Source organism: Furipterus horrens, unplaced genomic scaffold, assembly GCF_987537825.1.
Source record: "Furipterus horrens unplaced genomic scaffold, mFurHor1.1.pri manual_scaffold_3, whole genome shotgun sequence".
Lineage (NCBI taxonomy): Eukaryota > Metazoa > Chordata > Mammalia > Chiroptera > Furipteridae > Furipterus > Furipterus horrens.
In genome coordinates, this window is record NW_028327173.1 from 208,716,737 (window position 1) to 208,739,496 (window position 22,760).

The 22,760-nt window shown below is 55.8% G+C and overlaps 1 protein-coding gene across 1 annotated transcript; it reads left to right on the top strand.

The window, feature by feature from the left end:
* Positions 1-1,171: 1,171 nt before the first annotated feature.
* On the top strand, positions 1,172-21,682 carry CCNK (cyclin K). The gene is made up of 11 exons (XM_090271377.1): positions 1,172-1,298; positions 10,210-10,458; positions 10,946-11,027; positions 12,346-12,477; positions 14,706-14,811; positions 15,303-15,360; positions 16,084-16,253; positions 16,617-16,894; positions 17,587-17,620; positions 19,986-20,057; positions 20,416-21,682. Exons 2-11 carry the CDS (start codon positions 10,262-10,264, stop codon positions 21,039-21,041), a joined length of 1,755 nt encoding a protein of 584 aa, XP_090127503.1. The 5' UTR covers positions 1,172-1,298; positions 10,210-10,261; the 3' UTR covers positions 21,042-21,682.
* Positions 21,683-22,760: the final 1,078 nt, after the last annotated feature.

A 22,760-nucleotide genomic window follows, 5' to 3' on the forward strand; every position in this document is an offset into this window, starting at 1 on the left:
GGGCGCGTGGGAAGCAGGCTGACCTATTTCCAGCGACTGTTCCTGTAACTGGGGAGCGAGTGAGAGAAGCGGAGCCGCGTCCCCGGGCCCCCGGCGCGCAGCCGAGGCTCGGAGGGAGAGGGACGTAGGAAAACCGCACCGCCCTCCCCAGCCAACGGGTGACGCCGGGAGGAAGGAAGCGAGAGCGCGCGCCGGCCGCACGCAGAGCCGAGCCGAGCCGGGCAGCGCGGCGGAGAGGGGCGCGGGCCCGCTCGGTGGGAGAGGAAGGGCCGGGCGCTCCCTGCACCTGCCGCCACCCCGGGGCGCGGGCGGAGCGGAGACCAGAGCGTTAGGCGCCAGGACCGGACGTGGGGAAGCTGCGAGTGCGCCCGGGGAGGCCCGGAGGGCAAAGGCCAGTCGGCGCCCTCCGACCCTGCCGGGCGCCCCAGCACCCAGCCCACCCCTCCCGGCTCCGGGGCGCATCCCACCCCCACCCCGGGGCCCGCAGTGGCCGGCGGAGCGCGGACCTGACCTCGGCCTCGCAGCACTCGGGGGCGACGGCACGGGTCTGCCCCGTGGGCCGTGCGCGCGGAGGGCCGCCACCGGCACTCACCTGCCCGCGTGCCGGTTCGCGCAGCGGCACCAGTGCCACACTCCGGCCCAGACCTACCGTCCGCCTCAACTAAGCCCCAAGGCGGCGGCGGAGGCCGGACGGGAGGGGCGGGTCGGCGGCCTGAGACGGCCCGCGGCCGCGGCCCAACCCGGATCCGCCCGCCCTCAGGTCCCGCCCCGGGTCGCCGCTGCCACTGCCCATTGGCTGGCGGCTGAACGCATGGGTACGGTCCCGCCCCACTGTGCCCCTACCGGTTCGCTCAGGTTCCTCCTCAGGCATTGGGCCTGCCGGTTCCTGGAGCCAGAACGGCCGGCTCGGCCCCCGTCAGCTCCGGGGCCACAATTGGCCGAATTGTGCCACGCCAGGGCTCTGATTGGAAGATGGGCTCCCCGGGGCCCGCCTCTCGCGAGCGAGTTCCGTTAGCGTTAGCCGTTGGGTTGCTTCCGAATTGCCTTTGCTCCGGGAGCTGGATCAATGGGCGGGCCCTCTGACAGGCTCCTCCTCCCGTGAAGAGGATCGGAAGAAGATTGGCTGTTCTTTCCTCCTCTGAGAACTCTACTTTTTTCTGATTGGTTGACAGGCGCTTCCCGTCGTTCGTTTTCCATTGCCGACGCAGAGTGATGACGTATTCCCCGACATTCCCACGTCCAAGATGGCCGCTGTCAGCAAGGAGAGACGTTGCTGAGGGGATTGCCTGAATCGAGGGGTGAGTGACCCACGGACCACAGGCAGCGCCCCCCACCTCCTGCGTACTTAAAGGTCAGAGTAGGGTGTGGTCTACTTCCTCCATCCGCCGGTGGGGTCTCTCTTCCCGGATTCCGCCTCCCTCTGCTTCCCCCGGGGCAGCTCGAAGTTAGCAAGAGATGGTGGGGCAGCAGGACGGGCTTGCGGAGAGCGTTTGGAGGTGCAGGAGCGGAGGAAAGAGGCCCGCGCGGACCCCGGAACACGTAGCGGCCCTCGCCGAGCGGAGCGGCTAGGGTCTGGGGGCTTTCTGGCTGGTGGGGAGAAAGGACAGGGATCGGACCGCGCGAGCGCGCGTCGCCCCAGCCGCCGCCTCCCCAGGTCTTCGCGTTACTCCGCAGCAGCTCGGCCCCACCTCGGGGAGGCCTGAGGCCTGGGCGTCGTGCCCCGGCTGGACGCTCGGACTCTGGAATCTGGAAAGGAATGAGGAAAAGGCGCTCCCGCGGGCAGATTCTTTCTCCTGCGCCCCATGTGCGCTCGTGTCGTTTCGCGGGGCAGTCGCCGGGCAGGCGTAGGGTCTGGGCGCCTGCTAGCGCCTCCGAGGTGCGCCCCGCGACGCCCGTCTCCGAGGACACGTGCGCAGGGCACGCTCCCGTCCTTAGGCAGCGCGAGGCTGCGGCGCATTTCGAGAGGCCAGCTCGCCGAGTGTCTGGGAGGAAGAAACGTGTTTTCCGTTTCCTCCAAAACTGGGTAGGGACGAGCAAGAACAAGAGGCACTGGGGGCGCGGTGGTGGAGGAGATCGGAAGGAACGTCTCTCGTTCGCGTATTTAGGCTCCGATCCGTTCTGGGCCAGGGCGCCTGCAGGGGCGGCGGTCAGATCGCTGGAACCCTGAAAGCGCAGGCGATGATGGAAGCCCGGGGTCAGCTCGGGTGTTTGCGGAGTGACGAGGTGGCTCCCGGACGCTCAAGCTCGTTAACCATCCGTTTTAGGCTCCCGTCGGAAGAGCCGCAAGGGGGGTTGTGCGTACGGTCTTCCCTCCCTCTCCGCGGGCCTTACGTCTGGACGCTCCCACGATAGGTGACAATCCGCCAAGTAGGAGCCCTGCATTTATTTTAGTGTTTGTATATATTTAAGGCTTTATAAACCCTTCCCACACACGTACAAACCGTTCCCAGTCCCTTATGAACCTTTTCCACTTTTATAAACACTGCTTATGTTCTTAAACATATTCTACACGCTTAAACCTACATAACTTTAACAACATACGTATATAGTACTGCAAAATCCTGCGATATAGCAAAATATCCGTGATAAATAATTAAATATAAAATTTTAAAACCCCGCGACACAGCGAGGCCGCGATAAGTACAGAGAGGGGCCAGTGCAGTTGGGGATGGAGAGCTGGTTCTCCCAAACCAGCAGAGTTTCAGTTTTCAGAAAAGCGGGGGGACACAAGCGGTGTTCCTTTGTTGTTTTTTTTTTAAGTTTATTAGATCGGTGCTGGATGGGGGCGGTGGTGAGCATCTAGGGTTCCTTAGGGCACCAAACGTAATCTCCTCCAGTCCTGGTCTGCCCTGGCCGGTCACACTGCAGGGGTCTGCGTGGGCGGGTTTACGTCGTTCCCATGACCAGACCTCCGTGCCGGGAATGCAGTGGCGGCAGCCGGCAGGATGAGAGGCCTTCAGACGGAGGCCGCAGGTCCTGGTCCTGCTCCGACTCCGATTAGCACTTTTGTTTGTAATCCTCACCGACCTGAGAGCCAGGGCCCGATGCGGGGCAGGCTGCCGCCGGTGGGCGCGCAGACGGGGACCGAACCCGCGCGCCGGCCCACTGAGCGCCCAGCCGGGCTCATCGGCGCTCTTCGTTACCGGCTTTAAATGTGCGCGGGGCAGGGCTGTCGTTAGTAGGGTACTCAAACGTGCAGCAGCTAGCGTGTGAGCCCGCGCTCGGGGCTCAGAGCTCCGAAGGCTGAGATAACAGGCCCGGCCTAACAAGATGGAGATTCGCCACGATCGAGGGCGTTCACAAAAACCCAGTGGGCCCCGTTTACGGAAGCACAGCAGCGTCCGCCCTGAGCAGAGGCAGCGGCTTAGACTAGTGGCACAGCGGCCCTGCCGGGCCCTGGCGGCCTGCACGAGGCGCGTGGCTCCGTGTCCCGCGAGCTGCATTTTCTCCGTGCGAGTCGTGATGGCGGACAGCCTAAGGCCAGGCTGCCACCCGGCGCGGCCGCAGCCTCCCAGCCCTGCGCACTGCCCCGGTCACGCAGAGCATCGTCTTCTGATTTGAAGGCTGATATTTACGGGCGATCTTGAAACACGTAAAACCAAACCGAGCAAATGGGGTGTCTGCGTGCCCTGGAGAAGGGAGCGGAATGTGAGAACCGTCCTCATGTATTTGGGAGGCGATCAGGCGGTTAGGGAGAGGTGTTCTCACGGGGCTGGGTGGGGGCCGCGGGGAGTCGGTGGAAGGCAGGCGTCGTTCTCGTCACCTGTGCCGTGTGTGCGCCAGAGCCGGGATGCACGGCGCAGGTCAGACTCAACACCCAGTTAACGCGGGGGTTAGTGTGAGCACCAGGCGCTGATCCTCGGCCAGGCCCGGGCTGCTCTGCAGTCTGTTCTGGTCCCACGGGTGAAAGTGGCCAAGTATTGCTGCTCAGGGGGCATTTCTGTCCTATGTGGAGAAGTTGAGTAGCCACCTTGACTGTTGTTTCCAGCGTGGAAGTGTCCATAACTCTGAATGTTAAAAAGTGAATTTAATCTTCCCCCGTGTAAAATGAAAGATCCGAGGCACCTTCCTGACGGATGTTGCTAAAATGCCTTGACACGCTGCTGGTTTATGGAGAGACTTCCACTTGGTGGAGCTCATAAATCTCTGTCTTCCGCAGTAATCATGAACTGCTGATGAGAAAACTTAGGACTTGAGAGTCTTGTGAAAAATAGCTGAAGAGTAAAGGGAACAGAGTTACGGAACTGAGATAAGAACTTTTTCGGGGTGGGTGATTCAGAGGGCTGTTTGTATTGCATTTGCGCGCATTTATTTTCCCTGCAGTTCGTGTATGCTTCATTCTGCCCGGGCTCTAAAGGCACCCGCCCTAGATTATTAGCATGGGCTTGGGTCACTGACAGCGAGGGAAGACGGGCCTGCCTGTGTTTGTGGTTTGTCCCCTGGGGGACTGGGGTTCTCGCCCATCCTGGTCTGATCCCTGCTGGGTTATTCCCAGCCCTCTCCCCACTCTGCCCCTCCCCTCCCAGCAGGTGTCTTGGCTCTCTACTTCCTGAGAAAACGGAGATACTCTGAACACCTTCCTCAGACCTTTGCTCCCCCTGTCTCAGAGGCAGAGCCGCCCTTCCAGGGTTAACTTTTTATGGTGCTTTTTATTCTCCCTGACCGGTTAGCCGTTCGGGCTTGTTCAGCCTCCTCCAGTGACTCGTCTCCTGGCTACAGACGTCCTTCATTCTCCTTTATGCTGAAGAAAGAGTAGCCTGTTTGACAGCCCACTCATCCCAGGGAGCCTTCCTTCTGCCCCACTGCGCATCCGAAGGGGCTCTCCTTACATACGTGTGTGTGGCTGCTGGTGTGAGGTGTAGTTCGCATACCAGTCACCCATTTGAAGTGTGCAAGGCATGGGGGTCTAGTGTGTTCTGGTTGTGCAGCAGGCACTGCAGTCGGTTTTCAACGTCTCTAATCGCTGATCACCAATCCCAGTAACCTCTCCTTAATTCCTTGCCCTTGAATTTCCCTTAAGGATCTGTCACTGTTGACTACCTCCTCTAGCTGAGAGCTGACGCCCCTGGTTTTGTATGCGACTAAGGGTGCAGTTTTATCCCCCGCCTTTTTGACCGTGCCTCCCCTTTCCTCCTGCGTCCTCATGTTCTTCCAAGCTCTGTCCCCAGACCCCTGCTTCAGGCGCCATCTCTCCATCTGTCACCGTGCCCTCAGTCGTCAGGTCTGTGTAGGTGAATCCCGAGCAGAAGGGTTCCTTCCGGATTTCAACAGGCCTGTTTATCTGTCTGATGGATATTTGCACACAAGTGTCTTACAAGTTTTTCAAACCTGATTACTCGTAGAACCAAATTCTTCTTTTTCTCCCCCATCAAAACCAGTGCTTTCTCTTCCCCGTTTTCCTTTTCATCGTTACCCTTCTCTGTCGGTCAGGCAGACGTGAAGTCCTCTCCTGCCGTTCTGTGCCTCTCAGCGGTCAGTCATGCCCCCCTCCTGCCACCGCCGTGTGGGGCAGGCCCTCCTTGGGCTTCACTGGAGCGGCTGCTGGGGGCTCCGAGTGGCTGTCTTTCTGCAGGTCTGACAGTGCCCGTCCTCCTGCAGGTCTGACAGTTCCTCCTCGTCAGTCTCCCCTTCCCGTGCCTCATTGTTTTTCACGGCACCTGCCGCTTTCTGACAAATAGTAGCGTTCTTGTTTCTCTGTCTCTGCCACTCGGTGTTTCTGGTGGGACCAAGATCTTGCCTCTTGTTCTCTGCCGTGTCACTGAGGTGTGGGTTACAGTAAATGCTCAGTAAGTATTTGAGTGAATAAGTACCTTATATGGAGAACTGTTAATAGAGCTTAGAGATTCCCAGCTAGTGAACCAGGAACAAGTTACAGACGTGCTGAGATACTGATTCCCTCATCAGTTGGCCAGTTGCCTTCTGCTCTATAGGAACACACGTGAGTGCTTACAGCTGTTATTAACCAAAAACCAGAAACATTTCGCATGTCCGCCCATGGCAGAATGGACAGATAACTCGTGTTGGTTTTAGGGAACAGAATCCTTCCTGTACAGCACTTTGGACCCCCAGTTAACTTCTTGTTGGGGAGGTTATGCTGTGCATTGCAGAATGTTCGGCAGTATTTCTGAGCTCTGCCTCCTGGATGCCAACAGCAGACCCGCAACTTTGACAACAAAAAAATGTCTTCTGACGTTCCCAAATGTTCCCTGGAGGGCGCGCATTTGCCCCTGGTTGGAAGCTACTACCAAACAGTAATGAGAGCGAATGGATACCACTCTGTGCAACAAGGACGTTCTCCTTTGTCGTCACGAGATCGTTATCACCGCTGAGAAAATTAACAGTGATTCCCTCAGTGGCCTCTGATATACAGTCTGTGTTTTAAAAATCTCTAATTATTCAAAATTTCTTTTACAGTTTTTTTAAACCAGGACCCAATCAAAGTTTGCACGTTGAATTTGATTCTCGTGCCTCTTTAGTTATTTCAAATGTATGACATTCCTTCCATCTTTTTTAGGGGTTTTGGTGTGCGTGACACTGACCCTTTTTGGAAGAAGCTAGGCCAGCTGTCTTGTAGCGTGTGGCACTTTCTGCGCGTGACAGCAGTTTCCTTGTGCTCTGTAACCTGTTCTTCCTCCTCCAGTAGTTACTGGGTCGAAAGGCGGGGTGGGCTTAGGTTAAGCTGTCTGGGGCCAGAGCACGACTTAGTGCGCATCGTGTCGCGTCGAGGGGCGTCCCAGCAGTGTTCACCCCGTTAGTGAGGCCGCGGCGGGGCAGTGTGTTAAGGTAGCGGTACTTTTTTCACAGTAATGATTAAATGTCTCTTTGATATTAGTATGAACTCATGGATTGGTTAGTCTTTTCCAATCAGTTATAGTCATTTTTCTTTTTAATATTCACATTCCCTGAGTTTGCCCAGTGGGAGTCCATCGTGCTGGTGGCTGTGTCTTTTCCTGAGCGTCTGCTGGTCTGAGCACATCCCAGGCAGGCCCCTCCCCCAAACTGGAAAGGGGGCCTGACTCTGAGGGGGAAATGGTGTTGAAAACTAAGACTTGAGCACAAGACGTGTTCCTGACGGGAATGTTGTTGCCTCTAGGTACTTGCAGTAGAGCTGGGGGGGACGGGGGAGGTGTGTGTCAGTATATATAAAACCATCAGTTGTTTGTCTATTAAAATCCAAAATCACAGGTTCTTTTCTGATTTTTTATTTTATGCACATATATATTTGTTTCCTTTGCACTGAAAACCTTGATTCTTAACAACATTAATATCTATTTGCTTTATCCTGCAATATACAAAAAAATGGTTTAACAATTACAGTATTAATGCTACTGGTAACAATGCATTTCTGCAGAAGTCTAAGGTTTATTTGCAGTTCTTTTTGTTTTTAGACTACATCTCACTCAGGATGGAACAAGATCAATTCATAAAGATTTTCTGTGGTTATGTTGCCTGTTTGGTGTACTCTGGGTTTGAGTTTTAGGATTTGTTTTATTCTTTTTAGTGACATGCATCAATATATGTTAAATATTTACATGATTCAAAAGTTAACGTTACTGAAGTACTCAGGAGCCAGCCTGAAAGAGCTCCTGGCAAAGGCTGTAGCCGGAGCAAAATAACGATAGTATTGGATTATAACTCAAAGCATAAAATAAATACCATTGGGTCCATACTTACACAAATGAATGCTTGAATAGATAGAGAAGAACAAATCTTTCTTACAGAAGTCCAACTAATGTTGAAGGGAAGTAGGAAATAAAAAACCACCCTTAGGACACCACAGTAATAATGGTTGCAGGCAGGTTCCAGAGGTCAGTGCTAAATGAATGGGCGAAACTTTAAAGAGAAGCCGGAATTTGGGGTGGTATTTTGCATGGCGAGATAGTTACCCCCGAGTGATTACTCATGGGGGTGGTTTTGACCTTTGGCCATGGGAGGTGGAGTCTCATTCCCTCCCCCCTGAGTGTGGGCGCATTTCCTGACTCACTTCCCAGGAGTAGAAAAAAGAAAAGGGGAAATAGTGACGGTACTGAGAGCCCCGGCAGGTCCCTTTCAACCAAACGCTGTGGTTAAGGCCAGCGGGGCGGGGGCGCGGCCTCCAGCGTGCTTCCTGAGAACCCCCAGTCCGTCCAGGGGAAGACGTCAGACAGACCAGGTCCGGGGCTGGGAGACGGAGACCCGCTTACGTAGCAGAGGTGCTTGGAGAGTAGCAGCACCTAAATGCCACGTGCCGTCCTGGTTACGATCCTGGAACAGAAAAGGGATTTTTGGAAAATACTTAAATTTAATTTGAGTCAAGGCTATAGTTTTTAGTTAATAACATACCAAAGTTAATTTATTAATTTTGATCAATGTACCATGCTTATAGAAGATATTACCATTACGGCAGGCTGGGTGCAGAAATACAGAAATTCTCTGTACTATTTTCACAGTTTTCCTGTAAATCTACAATTATTTTAAAATAAGGTTTTTTTAAGTCAGAACTATAGAAAAACATGTATACTCAGAGAAGTCTCGTTCCCACTGTTCCCATCTGGTTCTTCCCAAACCCTGCTGGTAGCCATTAGAGTCATTAGTTTACAAAAATAGAGGTGTCTGTTCTCATCCCCCCTATCCCCCCACCCCCACCCCCCACCCCACCCCACCCCCCCGTTCCTGCCTGGGCGCTGACACACTGCGCGCACACTCCTGGCTCCGGCTGGTCCTGGGAGCGGCTCCATGTCAGTGCTTGGCGCACTCTCTCCCTGTTCGGCGGCGGCGTGGTCGTGGGCCACTGCTGTGCTCACTGCCTCACGGCATCCAGCCAGTGCCCTGCGGGTGGGCGTGCGGGCTGTCCACAGCTCCTCCCCTTGTCAGGACACTGGTGAGTAGTCTTGTGCCTGTGTTGTGTCCTCCTGTGGTGGTGTTTCCAGAGTTGACTCCTGGAGGTGGGCTTGCTCAAGCAGCGAGCTGATGGGGATGTGATTCTGTCAGGTGTTGCCAGGTCCCCCCGGGAGAGTATCCCCTGTGACACCCCCGCCAGCAGTCTGAAAGCGCCCGCCTCTCCGCGGCCTTGCCAACAGGGTGTGTTGTGAAACTTCTGGATTTTTTTGCTGATCTGATCAGTGAGAGATGGTATCTTAAGACATGTAACTGCACTTCCTCATACTTAGGAGGCTTTAGTTAACTGGTGTCCCCCACTGAACCATTGCCTGGTTCAGCCACACACAGAAATGTAAATTAGTTCACGGGATTGCTTTTCTTCGGGTCCTTACTTTTCCCGTCGAAGGAAATGCCAGGTTCTCCCCAGAGCCCCCAGCAGCCTGCCCTGTCAGCTTCCCCAGCGCTGGGCTGCCGGGCCAGCGGACGCCCTGGCCTTCCCGTCGGGCCCCACGCGGGGCTCGCGCTCTGGGAGAGCCCTTCTCCTGGTGTGAAAATGTCTCCTCTCTGCTCCACCTTGAATCTACGTGTCGCTGGGACCTCAGATGAGAGTGCTTGTTTTCTGTTTTCTTTTCTCAACAGAACCTTTAGAGAATCTCTTTATTCTGAATAAAAGAGAAGCAGATGAGGAAGCAAGAAGAATTTAAACTGACTTCTTCCCCCTACCCCCCCCCCCCCCGCCTTGCTCCCCCCAGACCACTGCACCGCCGCCTGATAATATACTGCTCAGTTCAGTGACTTCTGCAGACGGGGCTTCGTCCAGTCTGGTGGCCTTTCCAAGGGGAAGCACCTGAGTGAAATCGTGTGAACCAGAAGGGGGAGCTGAACTGAGCGCTAAATGGGAGAGACAGGGAAGGCCGGAGTGTCAGCCCCATCGGGGCTTAGGGCCGGCCTGGGTGGTGGTGAGGCGCGCAGTCCGGACCCGTGCGAAGGTGGGTGAGATGGGAGCTCTCTTCCTTGTAATCGGCCCTGAAAGGCGGGGCGTGCCGTCCTGGGGGTCTCCCACACACCGGCGTTCCCCGGTGTCTGCGTGGGATTGGTTCCAGGACCCCCGTGGGTACCAAAGTCCATGGGTGCTCAGGTCCCTTACAGGAAGTGGCATAGAGCAGTGCGTGGGGGCGTGTTCAGCTGGCTTTGGAGCCGAGCCTGGGCTTCTACCTGCCGGTCGGTAGTGTGTTTCAGTGGGAGATTTCGATTCAAAGTCAGGTGCAGCCTGTGGTTGTGGGTTGCTCGTGATTGGGATGTCTCCACCTGGGGTATCCCTTTCCCATGTTTGCTTTGCTTCTCTCTCAGGAATCTAACACTTCCAGAGAACCTTCTGAAAAGAACAAGCCTACTTCAATAAATGAAGGAAAATAAAGAAAACTCAAGCCCTTCAGTAACCTCGGCAACCCTGGACCACACAAAACCATGTTGGTACTGGGATAAGAAAGACTTGGCTCACACACCCTCTCAGCTAGAAGGACTCGACCCGGCCACCGAGGCCCGGTACCGCCGAGAGGGGGCCCGGTTCATCTTCGATGTGGGCACGCGTTTGGGACTGTATCCTTCTCTCCCTGGAATCCTGTAGGTGGGCTCCTCACCTCCACCCCTGAGAACGAAGTCAGAGGCTTAGACCAAATATAGAATAACGCCCCTGTCCTACAGTGTTTCCTGACTGTCGTGTTATCTAAATGTTGTTTCTGACTTGGTTGGCTCTTCAGGGGTTTTTCTGTTTCCTGTTTTTCATTTAAACATGTGGACTTAGCCATTGAGCAGGTGGCCACCCGGAGGAACCCAGCACCCGGGGATCCCAGCGGAAGTGCTCTCGATGATGGCGAAGCCCGGCCCGTGCTAATAGCGTAACCCTGACCTTGCTGAGCCTTGGCCCAGAACTCTGATGCCAAGATTCCCATCTACCTGCTTCGCCACTGACAGTGTTTACTTTTCCGCTGATTTCGTTGCTGTTGCTTGTCTTTGGTTTTCCCCCCATTTAACTAAGAACACGACCTATAAAATGTTCCGTTAAAGTCCTTAACCAGAACAACAGGCACTATGATACCCTGGCAACTGGAATAATTTATTTTCATCGCTTCTATATGTTTCATTCCTTCAAGCAATTCCCAAGATATGTAAGTATTTGACTTCGATTGCAATGCTGTAGCACCCGTGATTATTTCCACACAGTGGACTGATTATAATCTCTTATTATATTTCCAAAAAGTTTATTTCTACATAGTACATACTGTGTATAAACAAGATCATGTTTGAACTTTGTTTTGTTGTTGTTGTTAATTAACCACGCTCAAGCCTTTTTATTTAGCCCAACATGGACCACAGTCGTAGTGTGCTTTGTGTGGGAGTTCACTCCCTGTCACCTTTGCCAAGACAAACTTGGGCTCATAACTGAGAGCCAGCAGAGGCCGGGGGGCACAGAAACGCTTTAGGCCGTAGTGCTCATCCTTCCGTTGCTCCTTAAAGAGGCCCTGCTCTGCGCGAGACTCGGACGGGACCTGCCGGCGTGGCCCTGAGTCCGAATAGACGCTGTGCCCTGTACAGGGCGTGGCAGGGGGTGAGGCCGCAGCAGCAGGAGAGAGAGGGATCACGCCCGGCTGGGGACGGGGTGCTGCAGCGCGGGGAGCCCCGGCGGGCAGCGGGCCCGGCATGCTGAGCGGGGCAGAGCAGCAGTCCCACAGAAACCGGTGTGGCAGCAACGTGGAGGAAGCGTGTGGTCGGGGCAGCGCAGCCAGGAGCCCCTGTGGCGGGCGTGGGGTGGGGGGCCCTGTGTGGCCAGATGAGGGTGGTGGACCTAAGTGGGTAAACTGACGTGGTGGAGGGTTTCGTAAAGAAGCCGATAGAATCAGACTTGACAGGAAGCTCATTCGCTGGGGGTTCTTCCTTTGCCGAGGTTTTACCTAGTTTTATACACAAGTTCTAGGGGAAGGGGACGGGATCAGAATTGGCGTCATGCCCCTGGCACAGTGTCTGAAGTCTGACGACCAGGGCTCTGTCGGGGACGGGCAGGGGAGGTGAGAGCGGGCAGGGACGCTGAAGCTGAAGACAGAGCAGTGAGACCCCCGCTGCGGGGCGGGGCCGGACCGGGACCCTGGCGGAGGGAAGGAGCGGCCCTGGGCGCTGGTCAGAGGCAGCACCCAGGGGACGCGCCCAGCCACGCTCTTGGGTCCGGGAGTCTCCTTCAGACCACGGTGTGAGAAGAATGTCTATGTCTGGGGCTTTTTTCCCTCTGGCATCCACTCTGTTTACATAACACGTTCTTCAGAAGACTAAAGTCATTTATGGAGCTTTTAGGGCGTCTGAGTTCTTGTGCGTGAGAACTGGGAAGGTAGGAGGATGAGCGGGACCGGGTTGTTACGAAGGACAGAAGTCCGTGCTTGTGCTCCTGCATGAGCTCTGGGAACAGCACCTCGGGGACTCTTGTCTTTCTTTTAGGTAACAGGAGCTTGCTGTCTCTTTCTGGCTGGGAAAGTAGAGGAAACACCAAAAAAATGTAAAGATATCATCAAGACGGCCCGCAGTCTATTAAACGACGTACAGTTTGGACAGTTTGGGGACGACCCGAAGGTAAGAGCCACCGCGTCCTGCTCGAACTCTCACTCCCGTGCACTAAGGTCAGGGCCTCAATGACAGGGGCTGGGGTTCCGGTACCTGCCAGCCCTGAGGCCCTTCTGCTCCTGTGAGGGGGGGGGGGGGGGACGTTGTGTAACCGGCACTGAGGTGGCCCCTGCTGATGTGCCAAGTCCTGTTCTGAGCACTGTCAGCCGACAGCACATGTGGCGGAAATGAGCAAATTCCGCTCCTGGCTGTCTGTGCCCCGGCCCCCAGGGCCGTGCGCTTTGATTCGGGGGTGACGGCAGCTCCCGGGTGAACGGAAGGGGCCCACGCTGTACGTCCCTGCACGTGCGTCTGCGTGTGCTGTGTCTTTGCTCCCAAGGATGGTGGGCAGTATTAACACTTGCGGCTGTTGGCAGAGCCCCAGGGCTCGGTAGCGGTCCCCCCAGCCACCTGTCCTCTCCCCACACGCCTGCTCATGACCAGAAATGGTGTTACAATGATTGTCTACGTGCTGTTGTTAGGTTCTAAAGGAACGCTTTCAAGGACCAGTGGCAACTCTCTGCTACCCCCATTCTTGTCCGGTCCCCCCATTGTAACCCTTAGGACACCTGTTAAATATCCTTCATAACAGTTATCACAGCTCTTTAGTAGATTTTAATTAAGTAGTCACACAAAGAACTGCCCTCTTCTCAAGTGGAAGATCTGTGAGAGCAAAGGCCGTGTCTGGTGCCTAGTACAGTGGCTGGACAGGGTGGGCATTCCGCGGGTACTTGCTGAGTAAAAGACAAACTAATCTTGTGGAGAAGAGACTCAAACCACAGTTAAAGCACCACGCACGGGCTGGTGTTGCCTCCCGCGGTGGCTGCCCTCTCTGCCCAGCAGTACTGATATACGTGTGTGTTTTCCTCCTTGCTTTGAGGCCCAGAACACTTTCACATACACTGGTGGTGATTAATACCAGTACTTCATAAGTATTGTTGACGTGGGTAACCCTGTGTCTTGAACTAATTTATAACTCATTCACCTGTTTGTGAAAAGGTGAACCTATTAGGAATTCATACTGACAGTCATCAAAAATGCACTTTTAGAAAAGTAACGTAAGCATGAGATAGTGTTTTCAATGCCCGTGTGTACTGGTTTTTAGAGTAGCAGCATGTTGCGGGCAAGGCCAGGCACATGGAAGTAGCTGGTGTGTGTGGTTCAAGGTGCCTTGGAGAAGTCCCACCTTGCTTTCTGCCTTTATCCACTGTACCCTCACGTCAAGGGACCAAGACCTGGGGCGGCGCAGTGAGGTTGGAGTTCTGCAGCCCCTGTGCCCCAGACGAGAGGACGAGGGGGCAGGCCCACCAGTGAGACTGTTAGGCCAGGGCCCAGCCGGGCCCACGTGGGCAGAGGGCTTCGCAGCCTGCTTCTCCTCGACGGTGCAGCCTCCCAGACAGGACCTGGGTCGGGGCCCAAGGCCCCTGGGGAGGGCGTTTTCCTTGGCAGAGAGGAGGCAAGAGCAGTCATTTGGGGGGGCATCGGAAGCTATAAAGAAAAATAAGATTGTGAATCACGTGGAACTTCTTTGCCTTAATTAGCTTTGCTTTAACTGTGTAGTTCCCTGTCCCCTTGTATTTTTTCACCTATTCAACCTATATTTGTTCCAGCCTCTGTGTTACATACTAGACATAAAACAGGTGGCCAAACAGACGTGGACTTTGCTCTCAGGGATTTAACAGTTGAGTGGTGGGAGAGATTTTAATCAAGTATCCATAAAGCTGTCCAGGGGTGAGCTGTGAGGAATGCCACTGTGGAAAGTGCGGTGGGGCCCTGGCCCTGGGAACATAGGCAGGGCCCCAGGCAGGCAGTGTGGGGCAGGGGGAAGGCACAGCGCACTGCCGGGGGTCTCGATGTAAACTCCTGAAGGACCGCAGTGCTCTGACGGAGGTCTGCAGAGGGACTGCAGCTCGGGTCTGTTATCTGTAAAGGGAAGGTCTGGTTTGTAGGAGAGGGACGCTCATCTATTGAAAGCAGTGACATTTCTTAGAATGTTTTGTTTCCAGTATTTTTTTAAATTAGCTCTATTTTATCATCTCTTAGGTCTTTTCAGAATTTATCATTGTGCCTGAATGGGAGAAAGGAGAAAAGGAACAAAAAGTAGTTATAACTTAAAAATAAATAGGAAAGCTCGCTTTTTAAATGCCATTTTAGAACTGTGATTAAAACTACCATCCCAGCATTTGTTTTATTTTTAGGAAGAAGTAATGGTTCTGGAGAGAATCTTACTACAGACCATCAAGTTTGACTTACAAGTAGAACATCCATACCAGTTCCTACTCAAATATGCAAAACAACTCAAAGGTAAGAAAAAGTTATTAGAAGAACTTCTTTGTTCCCAAACCAAGTCTTCGTAATTGTTTGAGGTCGCTGAGATTGTGCTTTTCAGAAGAAGAAAGCAGAGAATTCAGCACGGAACGTCCCCGGCCGTAGCTTGCCCGGAGAGTTCACTTCCGTGGCTGTTAGTACTGTTGCCTCTTATGTATCAACAGATTCTGCCATCCAGCTGCCAGGTGATGGGAAACAGGAAAATGAGTCAGAATTTTTTGAACAGCCTAATAAAATCAGCCTTGGAGCCAGGTTTCCCATAAACCGTGGCTCTCGGCACAGGTCACGTGGGGAGAGCACAGGTGGGGCTCGGACCCACTCATTTGTCCTTGTCTCCCAGGTGGACGCCCTTGGCTTTGTATTGGGATGATGCTGAGGGTTCCCCGGGCTTTACCTAAGTACCTCTTGCTTCTTGTGCTGCTGCTTTTTTCTGTTACTACTAATTTACCTTTTCCCCCCGTTTTTAGGTGATAAAAACAAAATCCAAAAGTTGGTTCAGATGGCGTGGACATTTGTAAATGACAGGTACATTTGTTTAAATGTTGATTTAATTATCTTTTTTCTTAGCAAACTGCAGAAACGATCCCAAAGTGTTTATGGTGTGAGACTGACCTGACCCGGCTTGAGGAGAAAGTCAGGGGCAGAGCGGGGGCTGAGGTCCCAGACCCCTGCTCCCAGCCGAGGGCGGGCCCTGCCGTGTCGTGGGCGTGGAAGAAGCTGAACTCTTGCCCCCAGTTTGAAACATAAGTCCAGAACAATACACCAGAGAATTTTGACACCTGGTGCTTAAAATCATTTGGTGGTTCTGCCAAAAAACAAACAAACAAAAACAGAAGACCCGTTTGGGGCACTGGTTTCGGATCATTGATGTTCCAGAGCCCGCAGTGCCAGGAGGGGAGCTGCCATCACTCAGGGCGGGGGTGGGGGGGGCGGGTCAGCTCTGGGGCTGAGACTTCAGCAGCTTGAAGAACAGAAATCATTTCCATTTGTGTTCCATAGCATGGCAGTTCCTGAATGTGCAGGAATTCCTCCCAGTCTTTAAGGAATAAGTCAGTAACTGTGGCTGAAGTTACTTATTTGGATACTTTTGGAAGACTAGAAACCTGCTTTCACATGTGTATAATGTATCATTCGATGTGTTTAGAGAAGACTCGGCAATAGACAGTTAGATACAGCATCTCACTTCCGCCCTGGAGTTAACCCCAGGTGTCCGCCCATCCAAGCCGTCACCTCTCTCTCGTTGAACAGCCTCTGCACGACCTTGTCGCTGCAGTGGGAGCCGGAGATCATAGCCGTGGCAGTGATGTATCTTGCGGGACGCTTGTGCAAATTTGAAATCCAAGAGTGGACCTCCAAGCCCATGTACCGGAGGTGGTGGGAGCAGTTTGTGCAAGACGTCCCCGTGGATGTGCTGGAAGGTACGGGCCCGCCGCGCCTTCCGTGAGGGTGTCTCACGCCTGTTGAGGTGGCGCTGCCCTGAGAACGCGAGCCCCGGGGACGGGCGTTCCCAAGCAGGCCCGTGTAAACCATTCCTCAGAAGCGTCCTGGGTTAGCTGCTCACGTGGGATGTTCACGCTGTCCAAGCACATGGGTTTGGTGACCTGAAAAGACCCAGCAGTGCTGGACACAGCAGAGACGGGGCGAACGGCAGATACGATCCCGCGTGAGGGTCCTTGTAGAGGAGTCGGAGGGGCAGAGGGAGGTGGGCTGATTTTTTTCCTAGGTAAAATTTTATTTAAAATATCAATTTGTGGTCAGTGTAATTGTCACCTCTCATTTAGACATCTGCCACCAAATCCTGGATCTTTACTCACAAGGAAAACAGCAGATGCCTCATCACGCGCCACATCAGCTGCCGCAGCCACCTTCGCTCCCGTCTACACCTCAAGTGCCACCAGTGCCCCCGTCACAGGCGGCTCCAGGCTCTGAGCCGCCGCAGCCCCTGCAGAAGGACCCGCCGCCGGCGGCCCAGCCGCCGCCGCCGCCGCCGCAGCAGGCCCAGCAGCCCAAGAAGCCGTCCCCGCAGCCCAGTCCTCCCCGCCAGGCAAAGCGCGCCACGGTGAGTGTGGCTGGCTTTCCACGTCCGCCCTGCGGGGACGGGTGTCTCCAGGTCCCTCTCACTGTGCAGTGTTCGCGTCTGTGAGTGCTGGCATTCGTCGGAGCGACCCCCACAAGGGGGTAGCAGCCTGGCCGGCAGGGCGGGCACTTGATGTCACACAGCCCCCCGGGGAAGCCATGCAGGTAAACCTGCATCTGCCCCCTGCGCTCATCACATCCTGCGCCGTGCCCCAGAGGGCCTGAAGCTCAGATCGCGCAGAACTCAGGAAAGTTAGTGTTTCTGTCTGATTCGAAACGGGAAGAGGGAGGAAGAAATGATGCTCTGCAGACAGCAGTGTCCTTTCTTTCTCTATTTATTTCAGATTTTATATATTTATTTTTAGAGAGGGGGGAAGGGAGGGAGAAAGAGAGAAACATCGGTGTGTGGTTGCCTCTTTCACGCCCCCAACTGGGGACCTGGCCCGCAACCCAGGCCTGTGCCCTGACCGGGAACCGAACCCACGACCCCTTGGTTTGCAGGCTGGCGCTCCATCCCCTGAGCTGCACCAGCCAAGGCTGGCAGTGTGGCCCTCAGGTTAAGCCAGCAACGGTTTGTCTGAGGCCACGTCCTGTCCCTGATTCCATGTCTGCACCGTCCACTCTCTCACGGTTCCTGGGGATTCGTTCACAGTTCCGTTCTGTTTTTTGCAACAGGTGGTGTCTCCCAAAGAAGAGAACAAGGCAGCAGGTAACCTCCTGTCCTGGTTTTTAGTTTTCTGTTTCTGCTTCTCAAAACTTTACATTTTAGTCATCATGGTTTTGTTCAGGTTAGATTGGCCTTAAAGTTTAACCTTAGAGCCCATCACGCATGTGACCCTGCTTGCCAGAAAATGTCACTTGTCTTCTGTGTTTATCCCTAGACCCTCAATTTTTAGATTCTGTTCTGATAAAAAGTGTCAGTCGCAATGTTCTGAGTCACGTGTATAAGATGTAATTGTGAACGTAGGAGACCTGCTGAGCAGCGTTTACTGCTAGAGATTAGTGAAGCGTGCCACAGCGAGGACAGTGAGGAGAATAAGGGCCCTGGGGGCGCCGTCCTGGCCAGGGAGCAGCGGGGCGGAGTGGAGGAAGGGCCGCAGGGGGCAGGGGGCCGCCCGAGAGCTGCCACCCACCGCGCTGCTGCTGACGCCTGCTCTCACAGACGCGTGCGCGGCGCGGCCGGGAGCCGGTCAGCTCGATGCTGTGCTGGGCGGGAACAGGGCACGTGGGTGCGCTCGGCACGGTGACGGCAGAGCCGGGCAGCCACGCGTGCATCCCCGGCCCTGGCGTGCTGCGCTCGGGGAAGGCCCGGGCCCTGCTCCCTGGGCCCCGTGTCCCGTTGCTTAGTCCCGGCACGGAGTGAGTTATTTATTGAGCTGTTGTTGAGATCCTCAAGTGACAGGAAACCGCATTTCCCCAGGATCTTTGAGGGAATGGTGAGTTCAGCGCAAGTAAATGTTTTTAGCTCCGGACGAGCAAAAGCACGGTGAGACCCAGAAGAGGGGGGCGCACCTGCCCTGTGGACCTGTGGTCGTGCGGTGCCCAGCACAGCATCTGCCAGAAGAGGGGCCCACAGCCGGGGGTGGCCTTGGAGGGCTCGGGCCCAGGGGGTGGGGCCTGTAGGTGGAGAGAGGCAGGTGAGCAGACGAGTTGGGAGTGGGTGGGGAGGAGTCTCGCTGGGACAGGAAGAGCCGGGAGAGCCTTGCCGTTGGCAGGACTGAACTGGGGCTGGAAGCAGACGACAGCGCCGACCTGCCCGCAGGGGCAGAGGTTCTGCATAGGCAGTGCGGGCCCCAGAGGGCTTCGCACGGGAGGGCAATGCCCAGGTTCCTTGTGGGGAGGCTCCCGGCAGCAGTGCCAGCAGAGGGAGGGGGTGGGGAGCATGCCAGCATCTGAATGAGACCTGGTGAGGCAGTCACAGTGGGGGCCATGGGGTGGGGGTGGGGGAGCAGACACAGCCTGCGGGGGTGCCGACTGAGCGGCACGGTGCCGGACATGCCACGAGCCACAGGGGCTGCTGGGAGCGCTGGCAATGTGGCCGACTCCAGTGGCCGTGTTCCCTCAGTGCAAAATTCACACCAGATCTGTGTAAGAAAAAAGAACCTAAAAATTTTTATTTGTAAATTTTTGTTGATGATACGTTGAAATGATCAAATTTTCAAAATGTCAGGTTAAATATTAAAATTAACTTTACTTCCTCTGAACATGGCTACTAGAAAATGTAAAGTTACACGTGGGCTCTCCTTGCATTTCTGTCGGCCAGCCCCAGCGGGCCGGTCACCGGGAGGGGGCGGGACCCGGGCACAGATGCAGGAGGCCGCCGCCTGTGAGGGCTGGCCGCTGCGCCCGGGCGGGCTCCAAGCTCGGGGCCCCAGTTGCGGAGGAGAGGTAGGGGCGGGCGGCATAGATCCGTGCGCCTGGAGAGGGCGTTTGGTCTCTGAGGGAAATGACAGGCCGGACCCACGGCCTGGACTTGGTGTGGCCGGTCTGGGCGACTTAGCGTCGTCACCGTGGGTGCTGGTGCCAGGCAGCCATGAGACCCTGAGGGGCCCCCGGGGCCCCAGCCTCTTAGCTCTCGGTCACTCGCCCCCAGGTCTCTTCTGGTGCCAGTTAACATGCTGCTGCTGGCCAGCTGCCACCCGGGAGCAAGTATTTGTGAGAGAAGATAGACGGAACATGTGTCTCAATAACGAAGAGGAGGCGGTGTCCTGGGCGCACTCGGGGCCTTCCCTTGTGTTTTGGGTGTTAGTGGGGACTCCCAGGGGCGCCGCTCCGTGGCTCTCAGGTTGTCGGAAGGGCTCGTCTTGTGGAAAGGGGGAGACAGTGTGGCTTTCCTTCCGAGGGGAGCGTAGGAGGGCAGAGGACTGACTGCACTTGCTGTGCGCTTTTATGTAGAAGGGTCAGCACAGAACGGCTTAGCCGGGACCTCCCTCGGGTTCCCTGAAGCTTTTTTCTGACCTGCTCTTTCTTCCCTGAAGGAACTCCTGAACAGCCCGTTTCTAAATAACCGTGGCTGCGGCACGCTTGTCACATGAAGGGGTGTGAGTGCTTTCTAATCTGCTTTGTCTCCGCAGAACCGCCGCCGCCTAAGATCCCCAAAATCGAGGCCGCTCACCCTCCGTTGCCTCCAGCCCAGCCACCTCCAGGTCAGTGTCTGCTGAGAGCCGCAGGCTGCCAGCTCCCCACCCCCCCACCCCCGCCTCTTTGAGGGCAAGTTTGGGGGGTTCTGGGAAAGTTTACAGAAGGGAGACTTTGCAGCCAAAATGTTAAAGGACAGTAGTGACCAAGGATCTTTCACAGCCCAGGAATTTTGAGGGCGTTGCAAACTCCTAAGTGTGTTTGAATGTTCACAGCCAGGAACGCAGAACTACCTGGGGAAGCTGGGGGTGGGCACGGAGCCCTGCCGGTGGGTGTGAGCCCGCCTTCCCACATCTGGGCAGGACCGCTGCAGCTCTGGGGGGCTGGCGCGGCAGCCCTGGGCCCTGACTGGCCTCTCTGCCGCAGACCGGAAGCCTCCCCTCTCGGCTGCCTTGGGCGAGGCCGAGCCACCAGGCCCTGTGGATGCCAGTGACCTCCCCAAAGTCCAGATTCCCCCTCCGGCCCACCCGGCGCCTGTGCACCAGCCGCCGCCGCTGCCGCACCGGCCACCGCCGCCGCCGCCCTCCAGCTACATAACCGGGATGTCCACCAGCAGCTCCTACATGTCCGGGGAGGGCTACCAGAGCCTGCAGTCCATGATGAAGACCGAGGGCCCCTCCTACGGCGCCATGCCCCCTGCCTACGGCCCGCCCGCTCACCTGCCCTACCACCCCCACGTCTACCCCCCCAACCCTCCCCCGCCGCCGGTGCCCCCGCCCCCAGCATCCTTCCCCCCGCCTGCCATCCCGCCCCCCACTCCTGGCTACCCCCCACCCCCACCTACCTACAACCCCAACTTCCCGCCCCCACCCCCACGCCTGCCCCCCACCCACGCTGTCCCTCCTCACCCTCCTCCAGGCATGGGCCTGCCCCCAGCCAGCTATCCACCTCCATCCGTGCCCCCTGGAGGGCAGCCGCCCGTGCCCCCTCCCATCCCCCCACCTGGCATGCCTCCGGTGGGGGGGCTGGGGCGCGCGGCCTGGATGAGATAACCTGACGCCCCCCCCCCCCTTCTTTTTAACAACAGCAGTTTTTCTAATCGACTTGAAGAGCAGTTGGAGCGAGTGAGCAGCAGGCAACCTTGTATAACGCCAGACAGTTGCAGGCGGGCAGACATGGTGGTCCCCCCACCCCCGGGGGCGTGGGGCAGCGCCGCCTGGCGCTGGGGTCCGCTCAGGCCTGAGGCCTGCACTGGGCGACTGTATACTAGTGAACATGTAACCAGCCATATTGGCTCAAGAAATAGCTTCCGTAAGGAGTGAATTCCTTCTAGAAATCAGTGCCTACTTTTCCTGGAACCTCCAGCTCCGCCTGAAGTCAGGGTGGTGGCTCTCGTTCTGCGTTCTCTCCTGTGACGCTCGCTCGGTCAGAAGAACCACGTTTTTGAGTTAGATTTACATCCTTTGTATTAAAGTTATTTTTGAAGGGGTTGCCTGGTTGGATGGCTTTTTTCCTTTTCCTCCAGGAAGAAGGGGAGGAATGTACTTGGGAAGTAACGTATGTTTACACGATCTGCAGATTCCTGTACATAGAGATATATTTTTTAAGTGAATGTGACAACATACTGTGAATTCCATCTTGGTTACAAATGAGACTCCTTCAGTCAGTTACCCAAATAAAAGCAGTTCTGAAACCTGCGTGTGGTACTGGCGGGGGGCGGGGCTCAGCCCACTGCGGCCCGTGGGTGGGCTCTCCCTCTGGACCCGAGGGCCTCGCCGCCTCACCCACGGGCTCTGGGGGGGGGGGGGTGGAGCCTGGGGTTCCCAGCCAGCTTGGAGCTGTCCGGCACACCCCGGACGGCAGAGGGAGGTTTGAACGTGAAACCCTGTTTCTGGCCTGTGGCTACGCAGAGGCCCCTGGAGCAGCAGTCAGTGGTCTGAACGCACCGGCGACCCTGCCCCCCGAGACAAACGCACTGCACACCCCCGCGAGGCTTGCAAAGAGCCTTTATTTATCTAGCGCAAAGTAGACACTGTCACACTCTTCTCTGTTACCTTGTACTAAAATAGTTCACTGTTTTACCACGCTATCAAAAGTCCTATTTCTGCTCTCCCCAGCTCAAAGGGGTCTGATGGAAGGTAGGAACGGCTGGAGCCGGGAGGGGCGGGCCCCACTTCCCCAGGGGTCACATCCTACAGAAAACAGAGCGTGGCTGCCTGCGGCGTGGGGACAGGAACCAGGCGTTCCGGCCTATTCCAGAAAGCGCGGGTTCTGCCCCGCATCGTGAAAAATATACACCTCTGCCGCTCTGCAGACAGGCCTTGTCTCTTTAAAAAAAAAAATCAGTAGTATTGTTTCCTCTCAAGTTTTCAAGAAAAAAAAAGTGAAAGGTCACTTTTCTCTTTAAACACTGATGTGTAGAACTAATCACTTCGGGATAAAAATGAGCCACCCTAGAAGATGTGCTCAGTGGGCTGCAGTCCCAGGCGGGCTTGGCCCCCTGGGGTGAGGCCGGAAGGGTGGTCTCTGTCACAGTGGGAGCTGGAGCCACAGGCAGGGGCCCCCCTGGCCTCTGGGAAGGAAAGGGGCCTTAACGAAAGGACACCAGGTTCACCAACACCCCCACCCACCGTGAGCTTTTAGAGCTGAGGCTCCGGAGGGGCGGAGACTCACCCAGTGTCACCCCACACTCTCCCTGTTAACGGCAGAGCTGGGGCTCCCCTGAGCTGGCCCCTGGCTGCCCCTATGGGCTCCACACACCTGCCCTCCCC

Coding starts and splice junctions, on each gene's coding strand:
- CCNK (XM_090271377.1), top strand. CDS start 10,262: ATGAAGGAAAATAAAGAAAACTCAAGCCCTTCAGTAACCTCGGCAACC. Junction 12,478..14,705: donor AGTTTGGGGACGACCCGAAG/GTAAGAGCCACC, acceptor TTTTATTTTTAG/GAAGAAGTAATGGTTCTGGA. Junction 14,812..15,302: donor ATATGCAAAACAACTCAAAG/GTAAGAAAAAGT, acceptor CCCCGTTTTTAG/GTGATAAAAACAAAATCCAA.